This window comes from Lupinus angustifolius, chromosome LG05 (assembly GCF_001865875.1).
Source record: "Lupinus angustifolius cultivar Tanjil chromosome LG05, LupAngTanjil_v1.0, whole genome shotgun sequence".
Taxonomy (NCBI): domain Eukaryota; kingdom Viridiplantae; phylum Streptophyta; class Magnoliopsida; order Fabales; family Fabaceae; genus Lupinus; species Lupinus angustifolius.
Genome location: NC_032013.1, coordinates 16,834,184 through 16,853,668, shown reverse-complemented (window position 1 = coordinate 16,853,668; position 19,485 = coordinate 16,834,184). Strand labels below are relative to the sequence as shown.

General features: G+C 32.6%; 2 protein-coding genes across 2 annotated transcripts; both read left to right on the top strand.

The window, feature by feature from the left end:
• On the top strand, window positions 3,339–13,535 carry LOC109347918 (mitochondrial inner membrane protein OXA1-like). Its single transcript, XM_019588035.1, has 10 exons — window positions 3,339–3,442; window positions 4,097–4,581; window positions 7,994–8,084; window positions 8,414–8,461; window positions 9,206–9,264; window positions 10,350–10,425; window positions 10,527–10,658; window positions 10,909–11,016; window positions 12,342–12,396; window positions 12,954–13,535. The coding sequence occupies exons 2-10, from the start codon at window positions 4,115–4,117 to the stop codon at window positions 13,214–13,216; spliced, it is 1,299 nt and encodes a 432-aa protein (XP_019443580.1). The 5' UTR covers window positions 3,339–3,442; window positions 4,097–4,114; the 3' UTR covers window positions 13,217–13,535.
• On the top strand, window positions 15,860–19,284 carry LOC109347919. Its single transcript, XM_019588036.1, has 3 exons — window positions 15,860–15,969; window positions 18,258–18,365; window positions 18,917–19,284. The coding sequence occupies exons 1-3, from the start codon at window positions 15,907–15,909 to the stop codon at window positions 19,136–19,138; spliced, it is 393 nt and encodes a 130-aa protein (XP_019443581.1). The 5' UTR covers window positions 15,860–15,906; the 3' UTR covers window positions 19,139–19,284.

Here is a 19,485-nt window from a genome sequence, read left to right as displayed (position 1 = left end):
GCAAACTAAGATCATTAATGTTGAATAATAGAGACAATCAATTAAACCAACAAGGATTTGATTTAGCAATATAAGGTATTGTTAGAAGCGACACTTATTGAGAAACAATCACAGACCCAAAAAAAATATTAGTTCTTTATAAAAGGGAAAAAATACCATTGATAATATCAAAATAGAGATAATCAATCTAAGAATAACCCATTAGGTTTTAAAGAACATTCTCTATCCCAATTAAACTTTCGTTGATTTAAATAGAACTAGTGAGTGTAATTAATCTCTTTCTCTTGAAAATAATTTTTAGAGTATTGGAAATATTGAACAAAGGAGATTAATTTTTCTCTTTTGGAATTTGGTAAAAAATAATAATTAACATTTGGAAAATTTATCAAAATTCTAAAACTTTGCTGTCTTCTATCTATTTAACAATATAATAAAAAAACTCCGTCATGCCACATGTTATATTCTCTCACATTTTTTTCCTTCATGCCACATGTCACATCCTCCTCACATTTCCCCCTCTTAAAACGTTCTATGTTATTAATGAAGAAAAAAAACTCATTCATATCACATGTCACTTTCTCCTCACATTTTCCCATTCATGCCACATGTCACTTCCTTCTCACATTTTTTCCCTCCTAAATTATTCTATGTTATTACTATGTACCTTCCCACATTATCCTTACTTTTTATATATATATTTTATATGTTAATAATTTAATACTAATTAGCGTTTGGTTTTTGTTATGTTAAAATGCAATAGACACCGAACATGAGATTGAAATCATTTTTCACATCCAAACTATTTCTTTGCATTAATTTATGTATATTATTTAATGTTTACCATTAATCTAAGAATAATTGTATTTTTCACCTCATCAAAGTTTTGTGACACTTTTCCCACTGAATTTTAATATTTCAGATTCTTTGAATTTTAATTTTTCTCTATTATAATTAAAAAAAATCAAATTCCAAATTGAAGTTTTTTATAACTTTTAAATATATTCATAATAAAAAAACTCATATAGTATAACGGTTTGATTTCCATTTTTCATTAAAAAAACGTATTTATGTGTTTGAACATGCAAATATACAGGTAAGATGTGTATTCTTAATAATGTAAATGTATGAGTAATATATGTGGTTTAACTATGCGAATGCATGAGTAATGCAAATGTGTTTTCTTAGTAACATGTGTTTTCTTAGTAATGCAAATGTGCAGATAACATGTGTGTTTTTAGCCACGCGAATGTACGGGTCACATGTGTGTTCTTAACAATATCAATGCACGAGTGACATGTGTTTCTTAACCATATAAATGTATATGTAATATGTGTTATTAATCTTGCAGCAAAAAAGTATTGCCATGTGCTGATGCAATCAGCACGGGTAAAAAATAATAATTAACATTGGGAAAATTTATCAAAACTCTAAAACTTTGCTGCCTTTTGTAATGAAAATTTAGGGGGACATTTAAAAGAAGATAAATTTTTGGGGATCTAAAACAAGAGCTCTACTCATCAATGGTGTGCAACAATATATTATAATAGTTATTCATGTTGAACTTCCAATGAAGATTCTATTACTAGATATACTAAATATACTGATTAAGACATAAGAAAAACTATTTTGCTTCCTCATAATAAAAAAGTGGAGTTTTAATTAAGGATGACAATCGAAACTGAAAGACATAGATAGTAAGTACTCATTCTAAACAAGAATTTTTTACCCTGTATATGCTTGTGAGTTTAGCGGGTACTAGTAAATATAATGTGTATCGAGGGTATAGTGACAGATTCAAGACCCGAGAGTAGAGTGTGAAATATATTTGAAAATTAAACTAATAAATATTATCATATATAAAAAGATAAAAACAATAATATAAAAATCACAAAATTTAAATATTGTTAATCAGATAAATTATATACTCCATATAAATTAATGTAAGGTAGTGGAATATTTCTTGTTCAATATAAGTCAATATAGAGTAATTTGTTCATACATCTCTCATTCAATTATCCAACCTATTTCTATAATCTTATTCATAGTTAAAAACTCTCTTTCTCTGGTCAATATGAGAACAATTGAAATCATTACAAACAAATATAATATAATATAAAATTATAAATTACAATGATACGGAGAGTGAATTGAAACAATAAAACATAATAAAAACAATAAACTTAATAGAAAAAATGAAGCAAACAAAGAATAAAGGTAATGAAACAATGTTAAAAGTTGTTTGAAGGCAACAAAATAACGTTTGAAGAAGATGAATAAAAACATTTGAAATGAAAACAATATTAAACATACAATGGAAACAATAAAACTGATATAATGAAACAAAAAAAACAAAAGCAAATAGCTTTATTCTAAATCAATGAATTGAAACACTAAAATTAAAACAATGAAATAAAAATAGTGTTAAGATAATGGAAAAAATGAAATGAAGAATAAAAACAATGAAATGGAAAATAATAAAGAGCTATATAAAATATCAACCAATATGTGAAATAACATGCGAGGACAATGAAATTTGAAGCCAAGGTTTGATGTGCATAAAATAAAAACTCCCACATTTGTATGTTATTCAAACTTATATCTTCTAATTTGTATTTATCATGATATTTATTTTTCTATCTATGTGATATATAATTTTTTTAAATCATATAATTAAACATTAAGAAATATATAATTTTAAATTGAAGGTAAATTAAACAATAAGGATTTGCACACTCTCACCGTCATATGGCACCGGCCCTCAAGAGTATTTTTAGGTACTTTATAAATTGAAGGAAAATATTTTAGATGTGTAGGTACTTTATGGAATGGAGTATCTCCTTGTATAAGGAGATAAGTTATCTTATCCTGCCAGTGAAATCATGACATGTGTCATGTTTTATCATTTTCAATAAAAATATTTTAAAAAATAAACAAAATAACACACATGTCACATTTTTATTGGCTAGAGGAGATAAGTTATCTCCTTATATCTTATATAAGGAGATACATTATTCTCTTATTGTAAATGAGATAGTGTGTAGAGTGCACCATCAAATTCAATGGTGTACCACCAACTTATCCCATACATATATACAAATCAAAATTTAACGAGATATTAATATTAATGTACTTTCATATCTTGCAGATATCCATATAGGCAAAGTCCCATATATATTATGAGCAATTTGAAGAATCTATTTCCAAAGTTTAATGTAATATGTATATACTGAAAATATAAAATATATAGCAATTAATCAACACAATAATTTTTAATGAGGTGAAACTAGATAGAAAAGTATATATCAAATTATCAATTAATACTAACCCTAGAACTACAGTTCCAATCAAACCGGGAACAACAGACACTGCGAGACTCAGCACCACCACCTCGCAGCGGTTTCCGTGGCGATTTGTTGTTTGATTGTTCCTCTTTACTTCAAAGGTACTAAGTTAAATATTACCCTTTCTCTCTCATACTCCCTCATTCCTCATTCTCTATTTTTACCCTTCACTCTTTCTCTATTACAATTTCAACAATTCAATCTAATAAAGCTTTCACATTTTTATTATTATTATTATATATATGTATTATTCATGATTTATGATAGAGCATTATGCGTAATTTAGAAAATAAACCTATAAACCATTTATCAAAACAAGGTCAAATGTTCGATTCGTGGGAGTGACATACTTGTTGAGAGAAACCACGTATCCCGAAAGTGATTAGTTTCTTACATATAGGGTGAGGAGATTCCTTGATACACCAAAAAAGCACACTGAAGGTGCAAAGTGGAAATCAATGAAGGAAAATGTAAGGTGAAAGGAAGCAATCAATAATCATTGTAGGTGATGATAGATCATCATCCTTAAGAAAAGACCTAGTCACTTTGTGGTTTCTTCAAAAAGAAATGGATAGAGAAAATGAATATGTATTATTATATGAAACTAGAATAAGTTTTGTCTATGGTAAACTTTATTAATGGCTTTGTTGGTATTAGGATTTTGAATCAATTTGAGTTTCTGGGCAATGCACTTACTCATTTTGGTATGAGCTATCTAAGTTGTACTAATTTGGTTATTGGGTGCTTTTTGACAGGACTTTCAAATAATATAAATGGCTTATCGACGTAGTCTATTGATAAGAGGGAACCTAGATCGGAAGTGCCACCCGTCTCTCAGTTATGTTATCCATAGCGATGAAAGGAAACACGAAAACCCAGATGAAAAATCATCTTCAGTAGGCATTAGTAGTTTTATCCAAACAAGGTCCTTTGGTAGCTCTCTTAATGGATCTATGGGGTTCGGTACCTCTTCTCGAGATAGAATGCTTTCGAACAGATTCCTTTCTCCGTGCTCTGGGTATAGTTTCTGCCGGTATATGTCAACAGTCAATCAGGGGTCAGATAATATTGATATAATAACTGATGTAGCAGAGGTTCTTTCTGACAAAACTATGGAAGCTGTAGCTTCTCAGGCTCCCATTGTTAATGAAGTTGCAATTGCTGCTGCTGATTCATTTTTACCCGTAAAGTTCTTGCAGTACACTATAGATGCTGTGCATTGCTCCACTGGCTTAAACTGGTGAGTTTATGTTTGTCTTATCTCTTTACTTTTAAATTGAGCTACTAAATACTACTAATTCTGAGTTAATTCCATAATAGTTCAGAGTTGGCAATTATGCATGTCAAGTTGTCATTAGCATTTTTCTTATGGACGAGATTGTGGGTGTGAACTACAAAGTCCTTTGGTCTTTCAGTTGTCATGTTTGTCTTGCTATGCATAAGTACTGAAGCTGTTGGTTTACCCCCAATATTAATTTTTAAGATTGTCTATTTAGCTGAAGTGGTGTTCTAAATTGCGGTTGCATTTACCACAATTGAGGGAAAATGTGGTGGATGCGGCTGCAACTGCGGTTACGATGCTGCTGTGGAGAGTCTCAGAACTGCAGTATCGCGACTGCAATTATTATGGAATGCAATTTAAAACACTGGGATGAAATATTTGTCTTTCATGATGAACGTATAATATAGCTTGCTTCTTCAATTTCTGTCATTTTATATGGGAATGTATTTTATTTTATTCATAGAAAATAATATCTGAATTGGAATCTCAGCTTCTTTTATGACAATTCAAAGTTCAGTAGGGATTTAGGGTTTTGAGACTATTCTAGCAAGATTGTTCTTGTAGTCTGATAGATATCGAAGGTATATTGGAATATCCTTGTAATTTACCTACCTGGGCATGTAGCTGTGTGAGAGAGAAGTATGAATGGATTCTGTTAGAAGGGCGGCTTGAGTGAGTTAAGCAGAATTGTGTATGAGGGTTTGCCAGAGGTGGCGGTTTAGGGCTGGGGTTCTCTCTCTTTTTGCATTTGTTTCTTTTTTGGTATGTTGTTATTCGAAGAATTCCAGAATATTTGTGCTGTAAATAGCTTGGCTCCTCCTTTCTCTATTAGTAATACAAGTTCCTAACATATTGGATCAGAACTCCCCATCATGGAAAATCTGTACATTTAGAAAAGGATGGACTAGAGATGGTGAAGGATTGAAGGGGTGACCAAGGAGTGCCACGAGGGCATGAAGAGGGTAGAAGAGTTGTTGGTGGAGTTATCATGTCGAAGAGGGTGTGAACAGAAAATAGGCCAAGTCCGGAAAGGGGAATTGAGTTTGGGATGCTAGGCTTTTGGCAAGACTGATCTGGAAAACGATCAAAACAGCTAAACAAACGATCCAAGGTAATGGATGGAGCCTTTCGGTTTATTTGACAAGATTCTTATGTTTTCTGGCGAGGATGAATTAGGTTGGGTGAACAATGTGGAGCAACTTTTTTCATCTTAGTGCCTGGGTGACAGCAAGAAGCATCAGGTGGTTGTTGCAGCTTTGGAAGGTCACACTCTGAACTTTATCTAGTGCTGGGAATTTAAATGCCATGTGCAGCATGGCCTTCGTTTAAGACTGCCTTGGTCCATCAGTTTTAGCCATGGAGACATGCCTGTTGTGCACAAAAATGACGGATGAGCACTGAGAGCAGAAAGACGAGTGTTGTCAACTGCATTGTGTGGAGGAGGAAACGCTAGACCACTACACACATTGAAGGAGGAGCTATTCTACATAGGAGTGAGCAAGACCCGGCCCAACCTGACCCGTCTAAATAAATAAAAGGACAAACCCAATTAAAAGGGACAGTCCCATAGCCAAAAAAAGACGGGTTCGGGTCTATGTCCGACTCACCCGACCCGTCCCTTATAGTTATATATCAAGAATCATGGTAGTTAAAATCGCGATCCCACTAGTGAGGTCACACGACTTTACGATCCTCAAGAGGTAGTCCGTGCTCGATCTCAGCCCGTGCCTCAACCTCTGTAGAATCGGTGAAATTATCGTGTTGGAGTGTAGGATCGATGAAATCGAGGAGTCTTCCGATTCATTTCTCATTTGTTTTCTCATCTCCTCTACCGATCCAACTTTTCTTTCTCTCTCTTCTTTGTTCTCTCTCTATCTCAATTTTTCTGCGTTTGCTTTGTTCTGTTTATTTTCTATGCTTTCTGTTTATGTTGAAATGGAGGAGATGACTACTATTAGGTTTGATCAGTTTGTTTAGGATAATGGACCGGGTAAGGCCCATTTGCATTTGTTTGTAAGAAGACCTTATTTTTGTAGAATTTCGATCCTAAGTAGAATTTCGATTTTAACTACCAAGTCAAAAATAGTTGAATAAGTACCTATCAATACCCATTATGTTCAGCTCACATAACTCAAATACCTACAAGCCCACATAACATATCCACACCACTTATCATATGATTCTTATTCATTACCCTTTTTTTCATTGTTTAATTCTCCTAGATAGTAAAGATGAGCATACAACCATGAATCTTGATTGATAGAAAATCTGTTAATTTTTAGTTTTTGTGTATTTTGTGTGAACTCCAATTTATGTTTCATTTTTAGTTAATAGCTAGTTATTGTATTCATTTTTGTGTGTACTTTTGAGTATTGACATGTTGTCATTTCAGTTCTCGTGTTTTTTTGATCATTTACAAGAACACTTCACTTTATGTTTACACTTGACAGTTTAAATTGTTCTGAAATTTTCAATGTCTTCTATAATATTCAGTGATGTGATTGTGATAGTTTTTAGTTTGAAGGATACAATTTACGGTTTGTAGTTTATATACTGATGTATGTGGGATACAAATTTTAGTTGAGTTTATATACAAATTGTGATAATTTTGATTGTGCATGCTTAAAGATTTGAGAAAAAAATATATTGTCATTTTGACATTTTCCAACTCGGACCCGTCCCTATCTTGACCCGTCTTATTTTGGACTCGTCTCTCACGCGTCGCATCCTAATTAGGGACAGGTTCAGGTTCAAAAATTGACCCGATCAATATTTAGGGATGGGTGAGGGACATGCTTAACCCGTCCCACACTCACCCTTGATTCTACACACCATGACCAGGAGGAAACTCTTGAAGGAAATCATGCAAAAGGAATGAATGGAAGGGTAAAACTGGAATTACTCCAGCCAGGTTCACCTACCTAATGCACCTGACAGTCAGGCAGAATAGTTTGGAAATGAGAGCAGAGCTGAAGTTGCATAGAAATGCGAAGTAGAGACTCTCAGAGAGAATCCCAGCCTTAGGAACCACCAACCCCCACCCCCACCCTGAACCCTCTTACACTATTCTGTTAACTCTCTCTAACCTCTCATCTCACATTTATCCCAAATAACAGAATCCACTCACATTTCTCTCTCTCATATGCCATATGTCCTGCTAGGTAATTGCAAGGATACTCCAATGCATATTCCCTCCACTGCCTTGTACTTTATTTATCCTTACCTAGACTCTAGTTATAAGATTTGTAGTACATGACTCATTCTGGGATTTGATTCTCCTACGGCTTGTTTATTCATAGTTCATCAATGATTTGGTGGCACATATATTTTGAAAGGAAGCTCTTCTCACTTTATTCTCCCATTGTTTCAGGTGGGCAGCCATTGTTCTAACAACCTTTGTGATTCGGTGTGCAACAGTTCCACTCTTAATAAATCAACTTAAGGCCACTTGTAAGCTTACGGTATGTTCTGCTGCTTGTCACTCTGTCTTTGTTTCTTGCTAAAATAAAGTAATGGCAATGATTTTTTTTGTTCTTTCCTCCTCTAATCTCCTGACAGGAGTAGATTCAATTTAAACAATAGAAAGGAACTGTTTCATCTTCATTATCTTTCTTCTCTTTCAATTAAGATCTCTCTAACATGGGTTGGAGGGTTAATTCCCACTTTTTCTTGCTCTTTTCCCTCCTATTTTCCCCTTTTTTTCAGAAAGGTCCTCAAGCTTGCTGTAGTTTTTATATCTAAAATCTATACTGTACTTCTATGTTTTGATCTGTCTACATGTGTGTTGCAGCTAATGAGGCCTAAGATGGAGGCGATAAGGGAACGGATGCAAGATCAGGTAATGATGTTATATGTCTTCAAGTCTATTTTTTGATGGTTGTTGATAGTGGATGTAGTGTTACACTATTATATTGATATGCAAGTGTGTTATGCTAAGCAGGTCTCACAAGTTTTATTGCCTTGTTTCTGCATATTTTGTTTGAATCAGCAAACATTCTGAAGCTTTTAGTTTGTTCACCTGTTAGGTATCTGACCTGGTGATTTATGTCTTGTGCAAAACTTTGGGAATCAAAATAAACAACTCCACTTACTCTACTTTGCTCCATATACCATGTCGGGTGACTAGATTAGTTTTTTTGGTACAAGAGGACTTGGATGACAAAGGTGGTGTAAGAAAGGGAGGATAGAGAGCAACATGAATTTAAGAAAGATAATGAATATCAAGCCTATTTTAAGCAATTCCAGTAAGGCTTGGATTAAAATTAGGCTAATCAATCAACATTCATTCTTGGAAATGGAATTCAGCGACCAAAATTTAAATTTCATCTTTCTTTGCCTTTTATTATTGGGATTCCAATTCTTCAGTGATTCCAAGGAAATGAAAACCAACCAAGTAAAACCCTTACCAATTATTAGTATGGACTTTCTAAGTATAGAATTAAGATTATACAATTGTATTTTTTTTACTCAATTTGATGCGCCCTCATCTTTGTGTGTCTTGTTTTAGATTATCTTACATATTTGGTATAGAACAATTTATTAGAAACGACGTTTTCTCTGATCACATGAACATTCATTTCAGGCTATGGATCCTGCAGCTGTTGCGGAAGGTCAGAGGGAATTCAAGAGGCTATTCAATGAGTAAACGCCTTCTTTGGTTCCTTGTATATAATAATATCCTTTACATTATTTTTGTGGTCTCTTTCACTCTCTAGCTGCTAGGATAATGGTTGGTAAAGCTTATTTTTATTTTACCACATTTCAGCTGGTTTTTTTTTAAAAAGTTGTTTCATAAACATTCTTTAGTTTGGTAAAGAGCTTAAAATTCAAGAAAGGCTTTTTTTTTTGAAAAAATAAATAAAAGCCCCATATTATTTATAAGTTGTATGATGTTTTTTCTTGTTTATTTTTCACCCAACATAGAGAATGAGCTTGGCGCAATGGTAAGGTTGTTGCTTAGTGACTATGAGGTCATGGGTTCAAATCCTGCGTACATCTGCCCTCCTAGACCCCACTAAGTGGGAGTCTCACGCATTGGACCGCTCTTTTTTTAGTTTTCACTTTTCACCCAACATAGCCCTCCTCAACATACCTCTTCATCAAATGTTATTGATATAACAAATAACTCACTGTTTTTTTAATTTACTATGTAAAAGCGACTTTTTTACACATCAAATGAAAAAAGATTATGTTAAAATTAGTTTTTAGCAAAAAATACCCAAACATGAATAGATTTGACTTATAGTCGATTATAATCATAATCTAATTTTTGCAGCTATACCGAACACACTGATAGTCATGTTTTATCCACCCCATCTTATGTAATAAACTAATAACTACATTTGAATTGATGGTATAGTACTATAACGTATCAATGGAGAAATCTTTGTGGTGACTCGTGATTTCCACAACTAAAATCAGGAAACAGTCAATGTCCTCTGTTTTCTCTTGTGGGCTGCTATTATGGCCCGATGTGCTTGTGCTCTGTTCATTAAATAGAAAATCTTGCATCTCAAGACATACAGATGAAGTTGATACTTAAACACTTGTTTTGCTTAGATATGTGATCATTGGGTATATGTTAGAAGACTGGTTGTTATTAATATTTTGGAACTTTGACATAACTTGTCTGTGGCTCCCAAGAACCCAGTAATTAGAGTATTTAATCGCACTTTATGGATCTTTTGTTTCACTAAATGTCATTTTCTCTCTGGGGTCATATGCAGATATGGTGTGAGTCCATTTACGCCATTGAAAGGGCTCTTTATTCAAGGTCCTGTATTTGTCAGTTTTTTCCTTGCGGTGAGCTGACTTTTGATTTGATTTCTCCTTAACTGTAGGAGATTAAGGAAAAGGAACCTTTATATTTTTTATAACTATTCACATTTTCTGGTTAATGATAGATAAACAATATGGCTGAGAAGGTGCCATCATTTAAGCAAGGAGGAGCCTTCTGGTTTATGGATCTCACCACTCCAGATACCTTATACGTTCTTCCAGTTTTGACTGCGTTATCATTCTTACTAACAGTAGAGGTGTGCATTTTCTTTTCAAAAACTTTTCTTTCATCTTTCATTTCAATTCACTTTTTAGATTAACCCCGAGTTCTTCTCTGAATGTTTGTTTCTCTCACTTTTCTTGTTGAATCTTATCCCACCATTCTACTACAAAACCAGCCACTTCATATGATATGAGATCATAGTTTTAAATTGAGTTGTCAAGAGTGGTGTTATCTATTATATTCTTATTCCTATTTATATTAATTGATTTCACATTATTCCTCAGTGTAATATGCAAGAAGGCTTGGAAGGAAATCCTATGGCTGGCACCATGAAAAATGTCTCTAGGGGTCTTGCTGTTATTACAGTTCCTTTTACCATGGGATTTCCAAAGGTAAACTTTCCTAGCTTGGCTTTTTTGGGAACGCACATCTCCCCTTTTCTTCCACCTGTCTCTGCATTTGAAATAATTTATTTTATGAACTTAGAAAGACACAGAAGTTCTCTGGGATAGTTCCAGTAAAGTTGGTTCCATTCTATATGTTTTGCTTATCTCCAAACGAATAACTTCGGTCATAAAAAAAAAATTTAGTTGGATCTCAGGGGCTCTGGATTTGACTAGTAACTTTTATAGTATACCATGAAAGCTATAAAATTAAATTATTGCTAAAGGCACTTAAAAAGTAATTAATATTTTGATACCTTCAAAAATTTTAATATCATAGTTTGCTTTATCTTTAGATAGTGTGAATCCTATGCGTGTAGTGTATGTCATACACCATTTTAGCATCCTTCTTGTATACTAGTTTTGACGTGTTGCATGTGAGATTTGATGCCTTACCTTCCTGTAAGTAGGGGTGTAAGCAGTTTCGGATTGAACAATGAAACTGGTGGAATTGAACCAAACCAAAAAATGTGGTTCAGTTCCATGGTTCGATTTGGTTAATGTTTTAAGAAACCACTTGTAATTGGCTCGGTTCACGGTTCCATAGGGTTCAGAACAGCGAGAGGTAAAGGAGACTTTTAATAATATTATTGGATTGATATGGTGTGTATTGATGTGATACAAAAGACAAAGCTCTAACACCTCTTTACTAGACTCCTTATCAAATATGGAAACAAATAACTTCTTAAAGGTAACATTCTTAAAACAAAATAAGTAATTCTAGTTTATTATACATCTCTTTTCATTGAGGATTTTTATAGATTTTAATAAAGGGAGGCACAACATGAGACTCCCACCTAGTGGGGTCTAGGGAGGATAGCTGTATGCACCTTTATCCTCACAAGCGAAGAGGATGTTTCCACTTTCCAAGATTTGAACCTATGACCTTCAGGTCATAAGGCAAGCAACCTTACTGTTGTGCCGAGAGTTGCCCTATATCCTTGTAAGTATTAATATTGTAATCAAATGCTAATTGAAGGGCATCTTAAGCAAAGGAAACATTTCTGGAATCCCTGCTTTTATGTATAATTTAGGTATAGACTGATTATTTATTATCCATTTTTCATTAACATGTATTCTTAATTATATTTAAAATATATTTTACCGGTCTGGTGGTGCACGGCCTCATTAATGGCAGAAATAATAGCATATGGATGACTGGTTGAGAAAGAAATGAAGTGCTTCACTGCTTGCCTATTTTTTGTAACTATTCATTTTTGCTTTTGTTTGTCATTCTATGTAGTTTCAACTTGTGTTTGTTTATAATTGTGCAGGCTATATTTTGTTACTGGATTACATCAAATTTGTTTTCGCTTGTGTATGGACTTGGTAAGGTGTTCTAAAATTTTCTTCTGCAATGCAATGTTACTTTATCTATTCCATTATTCACCACTTCTAAAATCATGCATTTTCTAATTTATCTCCTCTCATCAAGCTGTTTTCTGCATGGTCCTGCTTATGTTGGATTATCCTTCATCTATTAGCAGTTCCCTGATCTTCTGTTATTAGGATTTTTTAAAATTTCTAACCAGTAGATTTTCCTGAAGGTCACAGCTTAAATTATTTTTGATATTGGTGGACTAATTAGAGGACTAGAGTTATTTAACAAAGGAAATAAATGGTAGAAGGCTTCTAAGTAGAGTTGTTATCTTGTCACCTCGAGGTCATGTTTCAAATCCTTGAAAGAGCCTCTCTACTCATAAGGCTAAGGCTGCATACATACTTTCTTCAAACCACACTAAATAGGAGCCTCATGCACTAGTTAAGTGTGAAGCTATATTTCATGTATCGTTGAAGGGTCATGGTTCATTTTCAAACTTGTGTTAAATAAATGCTCATGAGTTTTTATTTAAAAAAATCTATATAATCTCTTTGGAATTTTGCAGTGCTTAAAGTTCCTGGGGTAAAGAAAACTTTGGGTCTTCCTGAAATGCCTGCAGCAGCACCTGTTACCAGTGCTCCACAATCTCCCTTTTCTATATTTCCAGCACTGAAAAAAGCTGTTTCTGTGACAAATGGGTCAAGTTCATTGCCAGATGAACCATCAAAACCTTCAGAGAAAAAAATATCTTCTTCTTCTGTTATCAGTCAAAGACTTAGAAGTCTACAGAAACAAGTGAAAGGAAGAAAGAAAAGCAACAAAAAGTGAGGATGCCCTCTAAGTTTATATTGCAAATTTTCTGAGATTTTGTTATATTCTATTATCCTCAGATGAAGTGAAATTTACAAGTGAAGTTTTTGGTCTTAGACAAAATTTATGATTGTTATATTCTTTTGTATAACCTGGTATTTTCATTTAGTTCAATATTTGGATGATAATTTGTTAATGTAAAACAATCAGTAATGATGGGAATAATAGGTATTTAAAATATTCCGGAGACAACAAGTGGAATTACATTCTCACAAGTTTGTTTGATTGGGTGAAGAATTACCCTGGACAAATGATGAATGGAAATCTTTCTGCTATGGTTAGGTTTTGATTATGATATCATGTCAAAACCAATTGATAAGATTAACATGAATTATTTTTTAGATAATGAGATAAACAATGTGTAATTTATTTTCCAACATAATTGATTATTAGTGTAATATCTTTATACTGATGTTAATATTGTTACAACAATATTAGATTTTAAGTTTCTCTCATGATTTTTTTTATACATTTTTTAGAATCTTAGTTTTGTAATTAGGTGCGGAAACAAATTAGGGGATTTCGTATGTTGAGCCTGATAGACTATCTTATAAAAATGTAATTTAATTGTTAATAATAGATAATCCTATTTAAAAGTAGTTTCGTTAGGTTATTTAAATGCGTTGTAAAATAATAAATGTTTAAATAAACTTATAAATCAGATCAGATTTTTAAGTATATCAAATCTAATACTTAATTTTTGACATCATTTAAGCATATCATACTCAACCTACTATGTGTTTGAGGCAAACTTCAAGTGACTTGTTTTCGGGTGTAAAAATTCGGTTCGGTTTTTGGTGCATTTTAGTGACCGAACCGATTAAAAATATATGGTTCGGTTTCGCTCAATTAACTGCAAATTTAACTATAAGAACCGAACCGCTCTTGAATGGTTCGGTTCGGTTCCACGGTTTTTCCATTTACTTTTTTGTAAAAAATCTTCCATGAATTGAAAATTCAAAATGTATTACAAGAGATATTGTTTATCCATAAAACGATAAACATTACTACTACAATTATAAAAAATTATGAATCATTATATAACAATAAAATCCATGATTAGTAACATATATATGAATTAGTAAAATATATAATAGTTACATTTATAACCTTGCATTTTATAATTAGTAACACATGTAACAATACATGTATAATAATATATGATATACGTTAGTTTCAAACTCAATATCACAAAAATTGTAAATATGTTCGAAATCATTAGACACTAGGAAACAATTCAGTAACTAATAATATATATAATACTAACTTAATAACAATTTAGTAACATATATAACACTACAATTCACTAATAAAACATTATTCCCTAATCGTTGTATATATTTCTTTAATATGCGGTTCAGTTCCAACGGTTCCTAAATTTCTAAAACCATAAACCGAACCGAACATAAACAGTTCCTTAAAAAAATAACTGAACCGAACCGCGAAACCGAACCGAACCACATTTTACGGTTTGATTCGGTTCGGTTCCATCGGTTTCGTGGTTTAAACCGAAACCGCTTACACCCCTAGTTTTGATAAATACTTAAAATCCACCATCTTCATCTCTTTCTTAATGTAACATTCATTCTAAAGCCTTAAATTTTATAACCAAAATAAAACTTTTAAAAAGAACATAGGACAATAAAACAAGTTGTTTATTAATTAAAAGGTCAAACTAAATGTTTTAAAAAGATTAAAAAATCATTTAGAAGATAAAGAATCAAATTATTATAAGATAAAAAAACAATAGAAGATAAATTTAACTTTTGAAGGATGAGTGACCTCACTCCATCAATGCTCCTCATTCCATGATGCCATGTTAAAATACATTTATTAGCAATATATGAATTTTGTATACAGTTATTACATTATACACTATTAATATTTTATCACAATTGAAGGTAAATGATATACTGATTGTATGAAATTTTTTACACTAACATTATTATCATAAGAGTAAATGTAACTATATATTTATTGAGGAAGAAAATTTTATCACATATCATTTCTCATTTATGTTAATTAATATTGTCTTTTATATCTATACTATATATAAAGCTAAAACATATTATAACTACGGCATAATTTTCATCTATACTATATATAAAGCTAAAACATATTATAACTACCTATATGACATAATTTTCACTTACCTATTTTGCCCTTATAATTAATAATTTTTACAATATTTTTTCATATAATAAAATATATAAATGGAGGTTAGAGGAAGTTACCTCCACTAAATATATCAAACTATTAATGCATTTTTTAATAATATCACCATTCATTTATAAATTTTTATCAAAAAATTATAATATTATGTACAAAAAGTTATATAATTCTCTAAAATGAAATATATAAAAATTAAATGTTCAATAAAAATAAAAAATGCAGGTTGGTAGACACCGAGTGACTACCAACACACTAATAAAAATAATACATAAACAATTTTTATGTTTTTATGGTACTATTAAAAATATTCTCTTAATATATAATCTTTTATTCCTCCTAATAATAAAGGGAGACTTTAAGGCACTAGATCAATATATAAGCGGTTATAAAAACTTTTATACAGCTAGATATTAAATACTTACAATTATAAGAAACTAAACAATTTTTTTGTGCACATCTAATCGAAGAAAATTTCCATGGCAGAGGAAGGGAAACCCGATGCACAGCTCTTTCAGCTTCTCTCCAATCTCCTTCAACAGGTTCATTACTCCTTCCATCTTCTAACTTTCATTAATTCCTCATCGATCATATCATTCTTTTGTCCCTATGTGTTCAATTTTTCATTCTCAATTTCCTGTTTTTCCTTATTAGATTGTGAATATGTTGTTTCATTCTGACGTTTGTGTTTTTGGGCATCGCAAATTTGGCTTCAAGTTTTTGTTTTTATGGAATTTTTTGATCTGGGTATCTGATTTTTTTGGCATTTGTGTGGGGTTATACCAATATTTACGAATTTTCAGAATTGTATTTGTATTAGTAGAAGGATGTTCAGATTTCATGGTTAAATTTGGTTTTCTGTTTTTGTTGTTCCTTATTCTCAATGTAAATAAGTCATAATAAGTATTTTCCCCCTCTTGAATTGTTTGATTTGATGCTTCTAATGCCTTATGGCAGTGTAATTCCATGAAGTTGGGAAAGACAATGGTTTTATAGCTAAGCTAATCATGAATTTATATACTTCTTTGGTGTTTCCTCGTGCTAAAAATTGAGTTCAGAGAAACAGAAAGTAATTTATCCAGTTATTCTGGATGCAGTGATTTAAGGTTGTAGGATAAATATAAGTTGTAAGATAAATAATTGGAATATCATGTTAAGGTTCTGTCTCAAAACCAATTGATAATGAGAAGAGTAGCCCAACAAGTATTTAAACCATGTCTAGGAGAATGAACTAGGCGATGTGAGACTTAATTCCCAACATGCCCCTCCACAAAAGTCTGCTGGGGCAGACGAAGGGTTACCTTTGACCCATGACTAAAGGGTATCTTTTGGCTCATGACACCAAGAAAGAAGTTGGGCTCTAACTCTGATACTATGTTAAGGTTCTATATGAAAAGTAATTGACAATGAGAGCATTAGCTTAACAAATATTTAAATCATGCCTAGGAGAATGAGGTGGGTGATATGGGATTTAAATTCCAACATAGTTTCTAATTGTCTATTGGTGACATGTAGAAGGACATCAAAGCTCCAAAGAGTCCCATAAAAGTATCGGAAAAAAAGAAAGAAGGACATATACCCCCAAGCCTTTAGGCAGCACACAGAAGATATTGTATGCCATCATGTAGTATTGTGTTCCGTAAGGCTTTCTTTGGGAGTTATGAGGGAAAAGAAAAGAGAAGGATCAAAGGGTTAGGAAGGGAAGGGAGAAGGAAGGAAATCCTCTTCTTTGTTTGGGAATTGAGAGATGGAATTTAGACGAGGGAGGGTAAACTAACAATAAGAAATGGACAATAATGTATAATATATAATATTACTAAAAATATTTAGCTATTTTGATATTTTTTCTCCAAAAAACCTCAAATTGGGGGGACTTTAAAAATAGCCACATGGAAGGTTTTGGAGGTTGAGAAACCCTCCAAAACCTTCCCCTCTCCTTCATCCAACTCCCAAACAAGGGGAAATATTTTCAAAGCCATCCCATCCCATCCCTTCCCTTCCCCTCCAAAACTCCACTCCCAAACAAAGCGTAACGGTCTAATATATTTGCCTGGACCTTGAAGTATCACTATGCATTTATTAACAAATGGTTGCATGTGTTTTCATGAAGCTTCTTTTTCCAATGTTTCAACTATGAATAATGTTTGGATCATAATACAACAATCGAATCATAACACAAAACCTGCATATCTTCCTCTAACATTAAGTTTTTACAATGATTTATTGGTTGATGCTAGTCATGTTTGGTTTTAAAAGTTTGAAGATACTTAAGTAGAAGGGAGATTATTGTACCAGAATATGAACAAAAGTTTTAAAAATTTGTTGAATCTATGGTGTTATGGATTTCTCCATTGATCATCTGTTATGTGAATAGCACATAATCTTTTGCACTATAATATACAGAATTTCTTGTGTTATAGCCTATAGGCTTAACTGCTTAATCTAGGGAATATCAGTGTTTTTCAAACTAGAGAAGAATAACTGCATGTCATTCTCTGATTGTCATTTCATTTAACTTCAATTCTAAGTTACCTGTTTTATATAATTAGTTTTAAATTTGAACTAGTTTCTGCTGTCATCCTTGTAAATACAAATTGCATACTTTAATTAGAATAATCATAATTCTAATGGCTTTTTAGTCACTGCTTCCAGAAATTGCAAAATTTTGAATCACCATTAGACATTATAATCGATAAAGTATTAAAGATTGCATATGCATCACCTCCTCTCGATTCTACCAATGGTTCAACTTCCATAACATTCTCTTACGGATCATATGCATCACCTTCTCTGGATTCTGCTCATGTGTGTTTGATGGTAACCTGTATAGGTTGAATCGCTAACGAATCAAGAAGAAGTTGAACTGCGTTCTAAGATAGAAGCTCTTGGACTAGAGGTTACAAAAGTTCCTTCAAGGTCAACCCGGCCGCTGAATGAGGTAGCTTTCATATTGAGTAATTTTGTGTTGGACAATTTTTTCATCAACTTCAATTCTTATAATGCACAAAGTACAAATGTTGTGCATTATAAAACTCAATTATGCAGAAGTTGTCAAGAATGGTTGTTTACTTTTTCATTTTATATTTTAGCCATTACTTTATGCACACTTTCCGAGGTTGTGCTTAGCGCAACAGTAAGGTTGTGTTTGGCGTAATAGTAAGGTTGTTGCTTAGTCAGAATGAGGTTACGGGTTCAAATCTTTGAAACATCCTCTCTGCTTGCGGGGTAAAGGCTGTGTATGTCTACCCTCACCAGACTGGAGCTGCGTATGCTGTCCCAAAGTTTGTACTTTCATTCTCATTTGCCAGAAAAATAAAACATAAGTTAATATATTAAATTTATATTTTTTGACCAATGAGAATGAAATAGTACATGAAATAATATACATCTTTAAACAAAAGATGTGCTCCCCCAGACCCCCCTATGTGAAACCCTCCGAGCCGATTGTAATGTTTTTGTCCTTTGAAAACAAAATGTTTGTCTACACAGATGGAAATAGCTAAGGAGCTAGATAAATTATCAGCAAAATTAGATGATGTTGATGAGATGATATCATCAACCATGGCTTCAGATCCACAGGTTCGGTCAATCTTGAGTGGTACAGCTGATGTGTGGTTGCCTGTTATCACTGCTACCTCTGAGGAAAGAAGTAAATTTTCTGTGGTTCCTGGAGATAACAGTACCCAAACAGAAGAAGAGAACTCTAAGTAGTACTATCTATTGTCTTATCTTTAAATATTGATATGTTTTTTCTTCTTTTTGTTAAATAAACTGACATACCTAACAAAGTATTTCACTATGGTGTTCTTATTATTGCTATGTCAATCCATTGTTGAAGTTGGCCAAAGATAAAAAAACCAAAAACGAAACTTTCTTTGAAATTTTGAGGTATAATTTAAAAATAAATGGTGATTCAATGCACTAGACTCATCTAAATCTAGCGATGACCGTTAATATTGATCCTCATAAGTAATGCTAAAATGTTGCGATGTGTAGCCTGTGCAAAGTAATTTTTTTCCTTTAAAATATAAACTGGATTTCACTTGTGTGTTATGCAG